This window comes from Acipenser ruthenus, chromosome 2, assembly GCF_902713425.1.
Source record: "Acipenser ruthenus chromosome 2, fAciRut3.2 maternal haplotype, whole genome shotgun sequence".
In the NCBI taxonomy this organism is placed as follows: domain Eukaryota; kingdom Metazoa; phylum Chordata; class Actinopteri; order Acipenseriformes; family Acipenseridae; genus Acipenser; species Acipenser ruthenus.
In genome coordinates this window covers 73833873-73848826 of record NC_081190.1, presented here as the reverse complement: position 1 = coordinate 73848826, position 14954 = coordinate 73833873, and the positions used below count along the sequence as shown (strand labels likewise).

Here is a 14954-nt window from a genome sequence, read left to right as displayed (position 1 = left end):
TTGTACAAGCCACACATTTTACCAAATGGAGTGTCTAAAACTGTATCAAACAAATTAGGGAAGTTATTACTCCAACATTAGCAATCCCACTGTGGCCAATGAAAATACTTTAGTACTGCAGCTCAATAGATATATACATATAGATTTTTTCCCTTTTGTATTCTCTTCCCCTCCTCCTATTAGTTCCTAAGAGTGTTTGTAGCTGTCAAGCAACTGCATTGTGCACCAGGTTTAACGAATCACACCATTAACATTTTACTTAATTAATTTGAATGTGATTTTGGCATATTCTACAGTGAAGCACCACCAAATTATGAAGTTACTGCCAGGATAAGCTGAGCTATCATGTATGATTAGGAAACTTCATTTTAAACAAAGTCATCTAAGTCAAACCCTGTATAGAACATGAGAGGATATTAAAGTCAGTGGTTCTTGACTATAAAATACCCAATATAGGAAATTCAAACCAGGTGTCTTTTAAATACTTGTATTAAAAAAAAAAAAAAAAAAAAAAAGAGGAGAGCAAAACAATCCCACAGGCACTGCAGTCTGTTACTGTAATGTAAACAGTGCCCTGCACAGAGACAAAAGGCCTAGAGTGACAGCAGCAACCCCTAAATGTGTGACATGTAGTGCGGGCGCCCGTTGTCTTCCAAGCGTCGAGTAAGGATCTCGCAGCCAGTCTCGGTCACCAGTAGAGTGTGCTCAAACTGGGCAGACCGCTTCCCATCACGGGTCACTGCAGTCCAACCGTCCGGCCAGGTCTCATCCTGCCAACCACCTGCACACAGACATAAGGGAAACAGTCAGTTTTCACATTATCACTGAAAATGAACCAATTACACTCTGCAATATTATATATTCACACTTCAGACAAAAACTCACCTTCACAAATCATTGGCTCTATGGTGAACACATGCCCTGGCTTCATCACCCCAACAGCCTTGTTTTCTAAAACAGTAAAATAAGTTTGTTTGATACAAATCAAAATTAAATCTTGTTAGATTTTCTTGAATTTGCAAAAGCTTTGAAAGCCTGTAATAAAACAATACTTACTAGCATAATGTGGCACATTTGGTGCAGTGTGGAACAGTTTATGAATACCGTGTCCACAGTAGCTTCTTACTACAGAAAACCCATTGGCTTGTGCATGTTTCTGGATTATGTTGCCCAGCTCCCTGTAACGAACACCTGGCTTTACTGCAAAACAAACAAGGGTGGCAATCAACCACACACAAACTGCAAGCAGACAATACATCGGTTCATGCAACTCTAGTAAACAGCACATCCATGAGGAAATCCAGGGTCATTACAATAGACAAAAATACCCTTCAGAAAAACTTAATACTAGAAAATGGACTGAAAAAAATAAATAGGACACTGGAGTTTCAAACATGCTTACCTGAATCAATGGATTGCATTAGGCATTCGAAAGTAGTCTGCACTAATTTCTTGGCTGCCTCATCCACTTCCCCAACAAAGAAGGTCTCGTTAAGATCCCCATGGTACCCATTGCGATACACAGTTATATCCACTACAGGGAGGAAAGACCATGAAATAGGGCGTTAGTATCAGTATGGGTGCTGTAGACAATGCAAGATAACAAATACACAAATGCAATGTTATGCAAAAATAGGTTATCATCCTTCAGAGGAGTGGGGTGTGTAGACTTACTTTAGAGCATGCAATTGATTAAAATGTTAATATTGTTCTATAGTGCTAGAGGACTGAAAAACTACTTGCCATTTAAAATATCTCCATCTTCCAGGGATCTGCCGTCTGGAATTCCATGGCAGATCACTTCGTTTACCGACGTACAGCAGGACTTGGGAAAGTTGTAATAATTTAGTGGAGAAGGATAGCAGTTTCTAGCAGTACATGCCTGGAAAAGTGACAAAGCAGTAAACATGTTATTAGTGTAATACACAGTATGTATACAACTGTCCAATTTAGCTTTTTATGAACAAGCATTCCAATAGGTTTGGAATACAAACTGCAAATCAGAAATTATGTGTGTGAAAATAAAGCCTTTTAGTAAAGACAGAAAGGGCTGGACACAGCACGCTAGGAAGGGATTTCCATAGATAAGGTGCAAGATTCTTCTGACACACACAGAAAGTAACCCTCACATAAGAATAGAGACTGGAGCTATATGAAAATAATGCAACAGATCAACCAAATATGTAATGTCACTGAAGCATGCATTTAATTTTAATATCAACCTCAACTAAAATAACTAAAACTCTTGTGACTATCTTAAATTCAAACTTGTTATAAGGTGGATGAAGGCTAATAAGATTTTACCAGATGCACAGCATGGTCAATCTCTTCAGTAGTAATCCCTGGCTTTATCATCAAAGAGGCTATATCCAGCACTTCCCTAGCAAGCTACAACACAAAAGCACAAAATGTTACATTAAAAAAATAAAATAAAAAAGGCTAGAACAGGTTACAGAGATTTATTAAAAAACAGGACTAGGGAAATCTGCCTCATGATGTTGAAAACCCAATGCTCAATTATGAGCCAGGTGGTCAGCGATTTAAATCCGTCTGTCAGACCCTAACATCGTGTGAGGAGGCAGGTGTTATGTGTTAATCCCATATCACGCACAGGGGGGAGAAAGACAGCCTGAAGGTCCCATATTGGGCCACATTAAGAAAAAGATGACGACACATTTCATACACAAAACAGCACTATAGTTTCATGATCTAAAGAGAACAGCAGATACAAATACTGTCTACAATAATCCACCTGGGGTTCTCCCAAGGACATGTATTGACCTTAGTCTTAACATTATTACATACCCTAAAAGATACAGGAAAAGGGCAGCAGGTAATCAGATTTAATCATTTTAAATGATATTAGGATCTGCCCCTGTTTAAACATTAAAAAAAGATCCCGTAAATCAGGAATGTCCTCAACTGTGCATCAAGAAAAATACATTGACTGGAAACTGCATGAAAATGTTAAAAAAAAAAAAAAAACCATTAAAATCGCTCAAGTAAATCTTAAAAGGACAAGAGACACGCAAGGGATGTTAAGAAGCAATTAAAAGGTATTACCTTGCACACCACCCTCATTCCTTCTATATCTTCTGAAGAAAGGATTTTAATTTGGGAGGTGCCCTTTAGGGATTGCTCTGACTCAGACATTCCTACAATTAAAAAGGTTGGTTACTTTTTAGTAACAATAACATCATAGTTCCACAGAATAAATGGATGGCTTTGAAGCAAGAGTGGGCCAATGGACTTTTTTTTCCAAATTTGAGACAATAATAAAGGGTGGTCAGCTTTCGCTTCACATTCTATTGAACAAGAACACAGCGAAACAGTGAGGTGGCCTCCTCTTTTTCCATTAGGTTTGGTTCAGACAGATCTGTTAAAAAACAATGAAAAATCCCAAGTGAAATAGCCATTTAAAAAATAGATAAATAAAATCTACAATTACCACAGGACACATACCTGCCATGAGGCCCACTTCTGCAGCTGCAGTAGTAAGCAAGGCAAGAAAAAAGCTTTATAAATAAACAAGAAACTCAAAGTCCTTTGAAATTGGATTGCTTCATTTCTAAAAGCCTTTTTATACCTCATTTCCATTCACCCCCAGACAGAGGAAAGCCTTGATCAACCTGACTGCAATTCAGTTCTGCTTGGACCCCTCTGCCTGAACTACCTTCCATGAACCAACTGGAAGTGGTTACTGTTTGATGCTTTTTTTGCACAGCATTACTATTATATGTGTGTTGAATGCTTTTCTTTTAGACAGTACCCCCCCAAATTTGGATTACTGCTAGTTTTTACCTGCCGTTTACCTGAGTTTTTCAATTCGACAGATTAAATTACTGACATGTATTTTAGGAATTTGCTGTAAATGAGGTATAGATGTTTTTGCAGGTCTGCAGCAGAAATCATTTAGTACTGCAGTACAAGCAAACAATAAGGAAGCACTTCAATAACAAAACTAAACACTTCATACATCTCATATTTAAAAAGATATTTGTTTTTTGGCACATGTATCATTGGATTAGAAATATCAAGCTACCTTAGTTCTCTGGATCTTACCTAGCAAGGTCATTGTTTAATATTTTCAGGATTAGGAAACTTTGTCTCAAAGATTCCCACCTTTGGCTCAACCCATTTACAATTCAGGACACATGTTTACATACAAATGCTGCTGCTGATCAAAAATAAATACCAATTAAACAATACACTTTGCTGTAACTGCTTACACGCTACGGTCCTGCTCAGAAGAATATCCTGTGAACTGCAAGTCAACCACCATAATCTAGAAAAAAAAAAAAAAAAAAAAACTGTTGGAAAAATACAGATGCATTACCTAATGGATGATCAGCGTAATCAGGTCTCTGGATATAGCTCGGTACAGGCCTCATTGGAGTCTAATCAGAGGAAAGAGGTGGTTATGCAGTGTCAAGAATAACACTGTTAGGTGCTGGGTTATTATGTATTAAATAACACATGGTTTTCATTAATGTCCTGTGGAGCATAACACAAACTATTGAGCAACCAGAAGGTCTCAAACATGCACTTCTGAAAGGTTCACTTGTTTTTACCAAACATGTATTTTCATTTTAAAACATGCTATCTGGTATTAGGATTAAAGCAATCTCAGTTTACAAGCCGTACACTTCCTGGGTCATTTAACCTGTCTCCACCCCATTCACTAAAGCAAGCAAACTGGGAACTTAATGTAGTACCAGATACCTTTTAAAATTAAATGACAAGATTGCTACATGTGTCTGCGCATGTGAGACCATTGCAGCTACTGGAAGTATAAAATAAGCAAGATTTATGGAATTTTTTGTGAGCTACAATTACTTACTGTTACTTTAAGTTACTGTTTGGAACGGTGACTGTTAAATAAAGCTTTGACGTCACCAGTAAATTTAGCAAAATAGTACCATCGAAGGTTCGAACCTTAGTTCAGTAATGTGTTCCGAACCTTCGAAGGTCAAAATGTACCCTTCGTTGCAGCCCTACTTTACAGATATATATCAAGTCTGACATGTAAGTACATACAAGGTGTGAGATTGCTTTTATCAGGTAGGGGAAGTGACTGTGACTGACTGTGTGTACTTACCAGTGGATAGCAGGGCCGCAGTTTGCCTGTAAATCGATAGCCAGGCCAGGGGTCTGTATTGACATCATTCTCTACACCTTTGCTTGAATCCTGATTCGTCTTATCTTCTTCTACAGTACAAACAGGTAAACAGAAAGAAAAATATAGTAATCAGGTACCGTCATAACTCCAATTTAATTTTGTACGTAATTTGAAAGTAAATTAGTTTGATAAAAATAGAAATCAAGTAGTATCATGGATGTCAACAGGAAAGAGTTGCATTGCTTAGCATGAGCTTAATAAATTACACGTATGCCTATAACATCTGATATAGGTCTTATAAAGCACACAGTAACACCCAAATGTCACACCGACATACAATGGGAGTCTTACAGGAATGCATTTTAAAGTGCAGCACTTCTGTGACATCTAAAAATTAATTTAAGGCAATTAATTTTTTTTTTTTACATAACCAGGTTTAAAAAATAAAAATAAATAAATACATACAATCATCTCTGGTGTGACCTGGTTAAGAAAAGCAGATGTTTATATATATATATATTTTGACGAGGGGAAAAAAAACAAAAAACGTACTTGCTTTTTTGTGAAGCAGCTTGTGGGTAACCCAGCTCCCTTTAAAACATTCCTGTATGAAAAAAAGACAGCATTTCCCAGTTACACAAATTACACTTCTGGAAACTGCTGTGGTCAAGTTAACTGACAATCTTTTTTGCAATATTTAGAATGCATAAAGGCAAACAAACACTTTGCTGCAAAGGGAAATTGTACAGAAATCCACGAGTAGTAGGTTTAGGTAAGTTATGAGACATGTCATAATAAAAACTTACCCTGTACCAGTATTTGGAAAGACAGACGAAGCGTGTGATCAATTAAGGTACTGTACTATGTTCAGATACATGTTACCATAGAGACACTGCTAGGGTCTAGCAGACCCTCAGTCTGTAAGCCAGCTGAGCAATTTTGTATATGAAAAACTAAAACTATCGCTGGTAAGTTTGGCCATTCCTACATTGTCACTTGGGAACGTTCGAGTGACTCAGAACGGTTCTTTAAAACTGCAGCTAGACACCAGAATGCCTGCAGTCCTGCATACTAACACCAAGGGTCTTAACGAAGCCCAGTAAAGCAGCAATTCAGCAGTCTTGTCAGTTAGAATATTTATCCATTCAAGGGCATTTGCTGTGGTTTCTGGAAGTTCTGTTATCAGCAGCAGTTTGTAACGAACGGTCAAAGGTCCTATCACTCTACAACATGGGTGTCTCACTCATTAGTATTATTATTATTATTTATTTCTTAGCAGATGCCCTTATCCAGGGCGACTTACAAATGATACAAGATATCACATTATTTTTGACATTCAACTTCCCATTTATACAGTTGAGTTTTTACTGGTGCAATCTAGGTAAAGTACCTTGCTCAAGGGTACAGCAGCAGTGTCCCCCACTGGGGATTGAACCCATGACCCTCCGGTCAAGAGTCCAGAGCCCTAACCACTACTCCACACTGCTGCCTATTAGGACCATGTTTATTGATACGTGGGGGTGGAGGAGAATACTGTACAGCAGGGGTGGGGGGAGAGGAGAATACTGTACAGCGGGGGTGGGGTGAGAAGAATACTGTACAGGAGAGGTAGAGGATAAGTCACAATTTTCATGACTCAGACTTTGACTTACTCATGAATGAATCGAGGCTTTGATTCAGACTTGACTTGTAACTGCTTTTTTTATGCAATCACGTTTCTATTAATCCAACTAGTAATCCATACTTTGTATTACTTGGGGGGGGGGGGGGGGGTACACAAGTACTGTAGTCTTAATGTTTACAAACTAAATAATGTGTATTAATACAGGACATTAAGGAAAAATGTGCTGAGCGCACACTCTACAGTACGGGGTCTGGCACTTCCACATGCACTGTAAAAATGGAGTCAAGGAGTGTACCTCCTCAAGTGGTGCAATTCAGGTTTAATAACTACAATGTAAGCAAAGTAAGCTGCACATTCTGTGCCACATGTACTACTGATGAGCTTGGGACAACATCTAACTTTAATAGACAACTCAGTCGTATGCACCCGGAGAGGTAAGTAGATTTTAACTTAAACTACTACTTTCCAACAAATTATATATTTTATTAAGGAATTACTAATATTAGCAGTTTTTTTTTATTTTTATTAATAAAGACATATCAATAATATATCTGGATGCTTATGAATATATACTATAGGCAATAAGAATACAACAGGTGCGTTAAGCCCAGTGCGTCGCTTATAAATAAATAAGATAAATTATGAACATTTATACAATATTGGCTTTACAATCATGTCTCTGTAGTAGTAGGCCTACAGCTTTACATAGTGATCTTTGTTGCTTACGATACTGCAGTTTGATGTAGCAATCAATACGCACATTTTTTAAATATATGAACCTCTCAAATTCTTAATGGCGATATAAAACCGGATTTTAAATAACGTGTTGCCTTGCTTGTATTTCTCCATCTGTCCCAGGAGCAATACTGTTTGTTGATCTTCATACAGTACACTGTTCTGCAATAATAATAATAATAATAATAATAATTAATAAATCTGTTATTTATATCAGATCTGAGTTGTTGTGTTTTATGTTTAATGCTATGCTTGGTAAGTTGCAATTAACTGCTCAGCTTATTCATTAAAACGCTGAGAATTTGTACATTTCTGCTTGGAAACTTTACCAGGTAAAAAATGTGTTTCTCACATTCCACCCAGCAGTATTCTTGAAGAAAGTTATAGAGTAGGATCCCTGTGTAAAAGTTTGTGAATGACCCCCCCCAAAAAAAAAAAAACTTTCCTACCAGTTTTAAATATTTTGACTAGTACCACGTTTCTGTATTTTATAAAAAAAAAAAAAAAAGAAACAATTTGGCAGGTAGAGTAATAAGTGGAGTAGTGGTTACTGGACTCTTGACCGGAGGGTCGTGGGTTCAATCCCAGGTTGGGGACACTGCTGCTGTACCCTTGAGCAAGGTACTTTACCTAGATTGCTCCAGTAAAAACCCAACTGTATAAATGGGTAATTGTATGTAAAACTAATGTGATGTCTTGTAACAATTGTAAGTCGCCCTGGATAAGGGCGTCTGCTAAGAAAAAAAATAAAAAATAAAAATAAATAAAAAAATAAACCCTACAATTCATAGTTATAATAATAAACATCAGAAACCATAGTTATAATTTCTACTACCTTCTTTTTATGTTACATTTTTTCCTCAGAAGGACATGCAAGTGAGGGAAATACTAAAGAAATAACTTCATATTTCAAGGAAGTTGGAAGATATAGAAGCAACCATCCAAGAGAGGTGGCTACCAGTGAAAACAGAAAGTACTGATTAGAGGAGAAACCTCAAAATGGAGTGAGGTAACCAGTGGAGTACCACAGGGATCAGTATTAGGTCCTCTGCTATTCCTAATCTACATTAATGATTTAGATTCTGGTATAGTAAGCAAACTTGTTAAATTTGCATACGACACAAAAATAGGAGGAGTGGCAAACACTGTTGCATCAGCAAAGGTCATTCAAAATGATCTAGACAGCATTCAGAACTGGGTAGACACATGGCAAATTACATTTAATAGAGAAAAGTGTAAAGTACTACACGCAGGCAATAAAAATGTGCATTATAAATATCATATGGGAGATAATGAAATTGAAGAAGGAATCTATGAAAAAGACCAAGGAGTTTATGTTGACTCAAAAATGTCTTCATCTAGACAATGTGGGGAAGCTGTAAAAAAAAAGGCCAACAAGATGCTTGGATATATTGTGAGAAGTGTTGAATTTAAATCAAGGGAAGTAATGTTAAAACTTTACAATGCATTAGTAAGACCTCTCCTAGAATATTGTGTTCAGCTCTGGTCACCTTGTTACAAAAAGGATATTGCTACTCTAGAAAGAGTGCAAAGAAGAGCAACCAGAATTATCCCGGGTTTAAAAGGCATGTCTTATGCAGACAGGCTAAAATAATTGAATCTATTCAGTCTTGAACAAAGACGGCTATGTGGTGATCTGATTCATACATTCAAAATTCTAAAAGGTATTGAGAATGTCGACCCAGGGGACTTTTTTGACCTGAAAAAAGAAACAAGGACCAGGGGTCACAAATGGAGATTAGATAAAGGGGCATTCAGAACAGAAAACAGGAGGCACTTTTTTTACACAGAGAATTGTGAGGGTATGGAACCAACTCCCCAATAATGTTCTTGAAGCTGACACCCTGGGATCCATCAAGAAGCTGCTTGATGAGATTCTGGGATCAATAAGCTACTAACAACCAAACAAGCATTAAAAAATAAAACAAAAAGCAGAGGATCTTAAAAACAAGATACAAGCTGATCTAGCAAAGGCTTTTTTGGGGGGTTGACTTACACGCAACTCGATTTGACATTATTGGGACTCGACTCCAGCTCTGCTGTACAGTACATTTCATGCTAAACAGCTGCAAATCTGAAAGGATATTTTAGTTAGATTTTTCTGTACTAGCGCAGCAGAACAGTTGATAGCTAATAATCTGCAAAAATATCTAGAAACGTATTGGTCACCAACTAAATCTCTTCATTGCTTTGTTAATGTACCTCACTGTCGTTGGAGTACTGAATGACACTCTGAATATCATCAATACTATTGTTATCAAAGCTCTGCAACCCTAATATACCTGATCAGATGTTGGCACATGCTACATTAGACCAATTTACAGTCTGTTGAGTGGGAGTTTCTTTTCTAGACGTCTTCCGTGTTCCCCACTTTGATTAAATTTGACCACAGCTGATGCAACATCTTTACCGCTTTCCATTCTGGAGTCAGTGCTAACACTGGCGGATATAATTAGGTCTGACAAACAGCTGGAGGTCCCCACTTAGGTTCACAAACCCAACAGGAGAAAGATCATGTTAAAGAACATTCCAATAAAGGTCTGCAACGACAGAAAATTACAGAAGATAGGAAATTACCTTCCTCTAGATATACCCATACAGGTTGATTTTCATCATCTGAAAATTAAAGCATTGTGCACTGTACTTCATACAAATAATTAAAGCCTGTATGCTTACATATAATACACAGTAAAGTAGAAGAAACACGATATTGTAGGAAGCAGTTTAAAAATAACTAAATGAAATGAATATCAAGCTACCCGTAACCCCCCCCCCACCCTTTTCTACAACTTGGGAACACAGTTCTGCATATTTAGCATCCTCTGTCCAACAGCTGGTGTTTCTAACTTTCAACAGAGCAGGTAAACACTTGCAGTAATTCATGACAAACTGGCAAGCCTTTCAGTGCCCCAGAATGAATGACCTTAGTACTTTCAGCTGAAGAGGTAGGATTTCTTTCATTTACTGCCAAATTAAGAATATGCTAAACTGCCATTTAAACCTATAGTGACAATAGTTTTAAATTAGATCTGCTGGTTTGTCTGACAATTCAGTTTTCCCTACATTACAAAAAACTTTTATTGGGGACAAGACAGGTGGCACAAGCAGTTTTTATGACTGTGGAAGCTCAGCTCATAGAGTCGGCTCTCTCTTAGTAGGATTCAGTTGCAGATTATTTATTTATTTATTTAGTTTGTTGTTAAGACCGTGCGTTTGGGAATTCAGTTTTACTTTTACATGCTCTCACTTTATGTAAAACAAACTACCCAGGTTTAACTATGTTCAATTAAAGAAAACGAGAAAGCAAGGCATTCATATACTTACTGTACCGTTAAAAACTGTATTTGGAATGCCTTTTTGTAAATTGTCAAACAGTGCTTTGTTTTGCAATCATTTTCACTGATTATACACACTGATGTGCCTGACATTGTTCACGTATAATGCACCTACGTTGACAAAGCAACTACAATGTAGTACAATGACTCCCTCCGAGACGATATTCACATATGTGTTAATTTAGCAGAAAGCACCATGTTTAACCTATTTTGTTTAGCAGTTTTAGACAAGTTAATAAAGACTTTGTCTCCTCTGACTGACCTTTGGAAATAACCTCCAATGTATACAAAACAAAGACTGGTACTTGTAACAAGAGAAGGCTATTAAAACATCAAGATGTTACAGGACCAAGTTAACTTTTCTAGTATTTCTATTTTCACATATTTCTTTGTGTATTCTTTCAAAAGCCTTGTCCGCGATGGACACCTTTATCTAGAACACCACTCAGGAATGACAACTGATAGAAGGGGGCCTGGACTATATCCCCAAAATATTGATGAAGAATTAAGTCTTAATATTCCTATACCTTAAACTACAAAGTTAATGTATGAAGTGTAGTTTGCTGTACCATTGTATTGCCCAATATTGTATGGTTGTTTTGGAAGGATAAAATAGCTTTTTGTGGAGATCGGCAGTTCGAGTTCAGGCTATTCCACTGCCGACCGTGGACGGGAGCTCCCAGGGGGCGGCGCACTATTAGCCGAGCGCCACCAGGGTGGGGAGAGCTTAATTCGGCCAGGGTGTCCTCGGCTCACCGCGCACCAGCGACCCCTGTAGACTAGCCAGGTGCCTGCCTGCAAGTTGCCAGAGCTGCGTGGTCCTCCAACACTGTAGCTCCGAGGTGGCTGCACGGCGGGCCTGCAGAGTGAAAAGAAGCGGACGGCTGACTCTCCCGTGTCAGCGCAGGGGTGGCAGTGGTGAGCCGGGTTGAAATAGAAATAATTGGGCTTTCCAAATAGGGGAGAAAATGAGAAAAAAAGAAACAAAAAGCCATTTTGGTAAGAATTGTGAGGTTGATACAATACTTTACATAGAGCTCCACCTTAATAGCAAATGAAACTGACAACACATACTATCATCTTGTTTGGCAAAAAGAAGAGGTTTCATATTTCAGGAGCAAAACTCATCAAACCCATCCTGTCACCACCTGTACCATTTTTCTAGAGAAAACAGCTTTACATGTATGCTGTAAAACTGCAATCTTCACATTCTAGAAGGATCAGGCTGTTTGCACTTTCCCTGCTCCAGCAATCATTTCCACACATCTGAGGGACCGGGCAGGACTTAGGCAAGTCAAAGATCAAGCAGCAACCTCTTGTTGAAGAGCACAAAGATGTGATTTATGAACCTGTTGAGCGTTGACTAGCACAGCTGCTTTAGCTTCGGAGTCACAACTCACACAACATTGTACAACTGTGCATTCGTTATTAAAGCATACATTTTCCATATATCTGAAAAAAGAAAAACGTTATCCAATTTTGGTAACACATGGCATTAACATTATTTAGTACAAGTTACTGAGAATGTTATGTAGATGAAGGGGGTGTTCATCTGGCGCATTTGTCTCTCTGTCTGTACATTAGTCCGTCTGTCTGTATGTCACACTTTCATTTTAAATGTATTTTGAGAACAAAATAAGTTATTCCACATACTGTGAATCAATCATTTTAATATACCATTATACTATTATGCTTAATCACATAACCAATTTTCATTAAACTACACATTTCCATTTCTTACTCTATACTGTACATACTGCTCATATAAGTCCACTCTTTTTTTGCCTTTATGACAGGTCTGATTTTGAATTCACAGCTGTGGCAGGGGATGTATGTTACTGTACTGACATACTTCTTCATTAAGCATCAGCGTGCAAGGCAATCATTGTCAATGTAATACAAGGTTTAATTATTTTAAAAATCAGGCTGCAATTGGTAAGACTTTCAATAGTAAGGCTACCTGCTGAATCACTCTTTAAATAGCTTGTGTTTGCATTCCCCATACAGTCGACTCGGTGCTGTAAAAAGTGACTATTGCTGTTGTTACTATTTGTTTCTGAAGCTATACTCCTTGTTGCAGTTGTCTGCTTCAAAATGGCATTGCCTAATGCTCTGTTATGTTACAGTAACTGTCTATTTTCTTATGCAAATTAAGGGAACATTTCCAATGTAGCTGTTCCTAATAATATACAGCTCTATGTTTTTAACGAGTTCAAGTCACTTTATATGTAGAGCCACAATGTGGCAGTGACCAGCAGATGCTAGTGGTATGATTTTGTCATGCAATAATTAATGTAATAGTGCGTAAACGTTATCACCTACAGCCGACGCCCAATTCAAACATAGCAGTACTGTCTATACATGAATTGTGCTGTAGATCCATTTTAAATACAGCATCTGAATGAATCACTAACAAATGCATGTACCAGCACAGGCAGGAATCTTCAACTTCACTCACTTACACTGACTGACTGACTGACTGACTGACTGACTCACACACACACACACACACACACACACACACACACACACACACACACACACACACACACACACACACACACACACACACACACACACCTAACCCCTGCAAGAACACGAGTACAATTAGACTGTACGCAAGCAAGCAGAATCATTATCATTACGAACTTGTCAATTATGTAATTCATCTGGGCAACGAGTGGAACAATGAACTGACCATTACAACCAATGTCAAGTTTCACATCGCTGAGTGCTCGGGAGGAGAGACCCCTGAACAACCTAAGAGCAAGACATCGCCTCCATTCTTTCTATTGCATGTGACGTCTATTGTCCCAATAGTTCCGTTACCTGTGAACAGAAGTAGGAACCCTGGATCCCCAGCTTGATGCAGGTTGGGCACTGCAGTTTGGCCTCACTGCTACAGCCATCAGTCTCACACGCTCGGGTTTCTAAAGCCGCCATGCTGACACTGAGATGCAGGCAGAGCAAAAAGGGACAAGAGGAGGGGCCCAGCGATGATGAGGACCTCGATCAGGGAGGAGCAGGGCGGCATACAGCCATCTACAGCAGTGCCTGACTACCCGTCTCAATAGGTCCGCTGCATCTTTCATTCATTTTATTCGATTGTAGCGGTCATGTCATTTTTCCAAAGATAATACAGGTAGACTGACAACAACTAGTGGGAACATAAACAAAAAGTACCCCCGGTATTTTTGATATTTATGGTATGCATGATTTTAAGTTTGCCAAAAAAAAAAGAAATTGCACTTTACCGCTGTAATGTCTTAACAGTACTACAGTACTCATTTGAATCGAATACTTAAGCTGAAAGTGTGTGCTTTAAATTCAATTTGTATGTTTTTGTACATTTCTGGTAATATGTTTTGTGCTGTGGTTATATTCATAACATCTTAATCTAGTCATAATGATAAGTACGTACATGTCCGCTTTATAAAAGTATCATCATGGTAGACATGGACGCAGAAGTATTCTGGAAAATTAAAGGACACTAGTCTTTCAATCCATAAAAAACATGGCAATCAACAGCTATTTTGTATTTGCACATCATGAATGATTAAAATACAGTAATAAATAATCAATAAAATGGGTAAAGAGAGACTTATATTATAATGTACCAGCTTTTCAGCAACAGTTGAGACGAGACTAGAGACTGTAGCTTCAGTTCAGAACAGCAATTCTTTATTGAGATCCCTTCTTTTAGTCCAGGTGCATCCCTTTAATCCCCTGAATCCTTTGATTTACGGCAACCTGTGCACCTGGAAGCAGCCTCTCAGTACCGCCTCCCTGCTCCGTGCACACAATAGTTACAGGCTGGTGTTACTGCTGGCAAGACCGGACCACACAGGGTGCTGGGGTGTGGTACGGGTCTTGTGGATCCCCAGACATTGGCACATGTCGGATAAGACCCTGGACTCGAAGTTGCGCCCCTGATCTGAGAGCAGCTCCTGCGGCACCCTACCCCCTAGTCTGGGATGGCGTAGGCTTCTGGCCACTTTGTAAATGGCCATCATGGCCACCAGGATGTAGCGGTTCCCCCAGTCCGAGCGAGGAAAGGGCCCCAGAATATCAACCCCCACTCGCTCCACAAGCCCCCCGACTGGAAATTGTTAGTGGGGCT

General features: G+C 38.6%; 1 protein-coding gene across 2 annotated transcripts; it reads right to left on the bottom strand.

Moving 5' to 3' along the window:
* Window positions 1–495: 495 nt before the first annotated feature.
* LOC117408702 (methionine aminopeptidase 1-like) lies at window positions 496–13857 on the bottom strand. 2 transcript variants are annotated; one of them, XM_034013943.3, is made up of 12 exons: window positions 13664–13857; window positions 5672–5723; window positions 5099–5208; window positions 4337–4397; window positions 3463–3486; window positions 3064–3155; window positions 2305–2388; window positions 1744–1882; window positions 1403–1534; window positions 1057–1200; window positions 886–951; window positions 496–781 (listed from the first exon to the last, which is right to left on the bottom strand). In XM_034013943.3, the coding sequence occupies exons 1-12, from the start codon at window positions 13775–13777 to the stop codon at window positions 615–617; spliced, it is 1185 nt and encodes a 394-aa protein (XP_033869834.1). In that variant the 5' UTR covers window positions 13778–13857; the 3' UTR covers window positions 496–614. The 2 variants fall into 2 exon arrangements, with proteins under 2 accessions (XP_033869834.1, XP_033869835.1); XM_034013944.3 differs by lacking the exon at window positions 3463–3486 and having other exon boundaries at window positions 13664–13856.
* Window positions 13858–14954: the final 1097 nt, after the last annotated feature.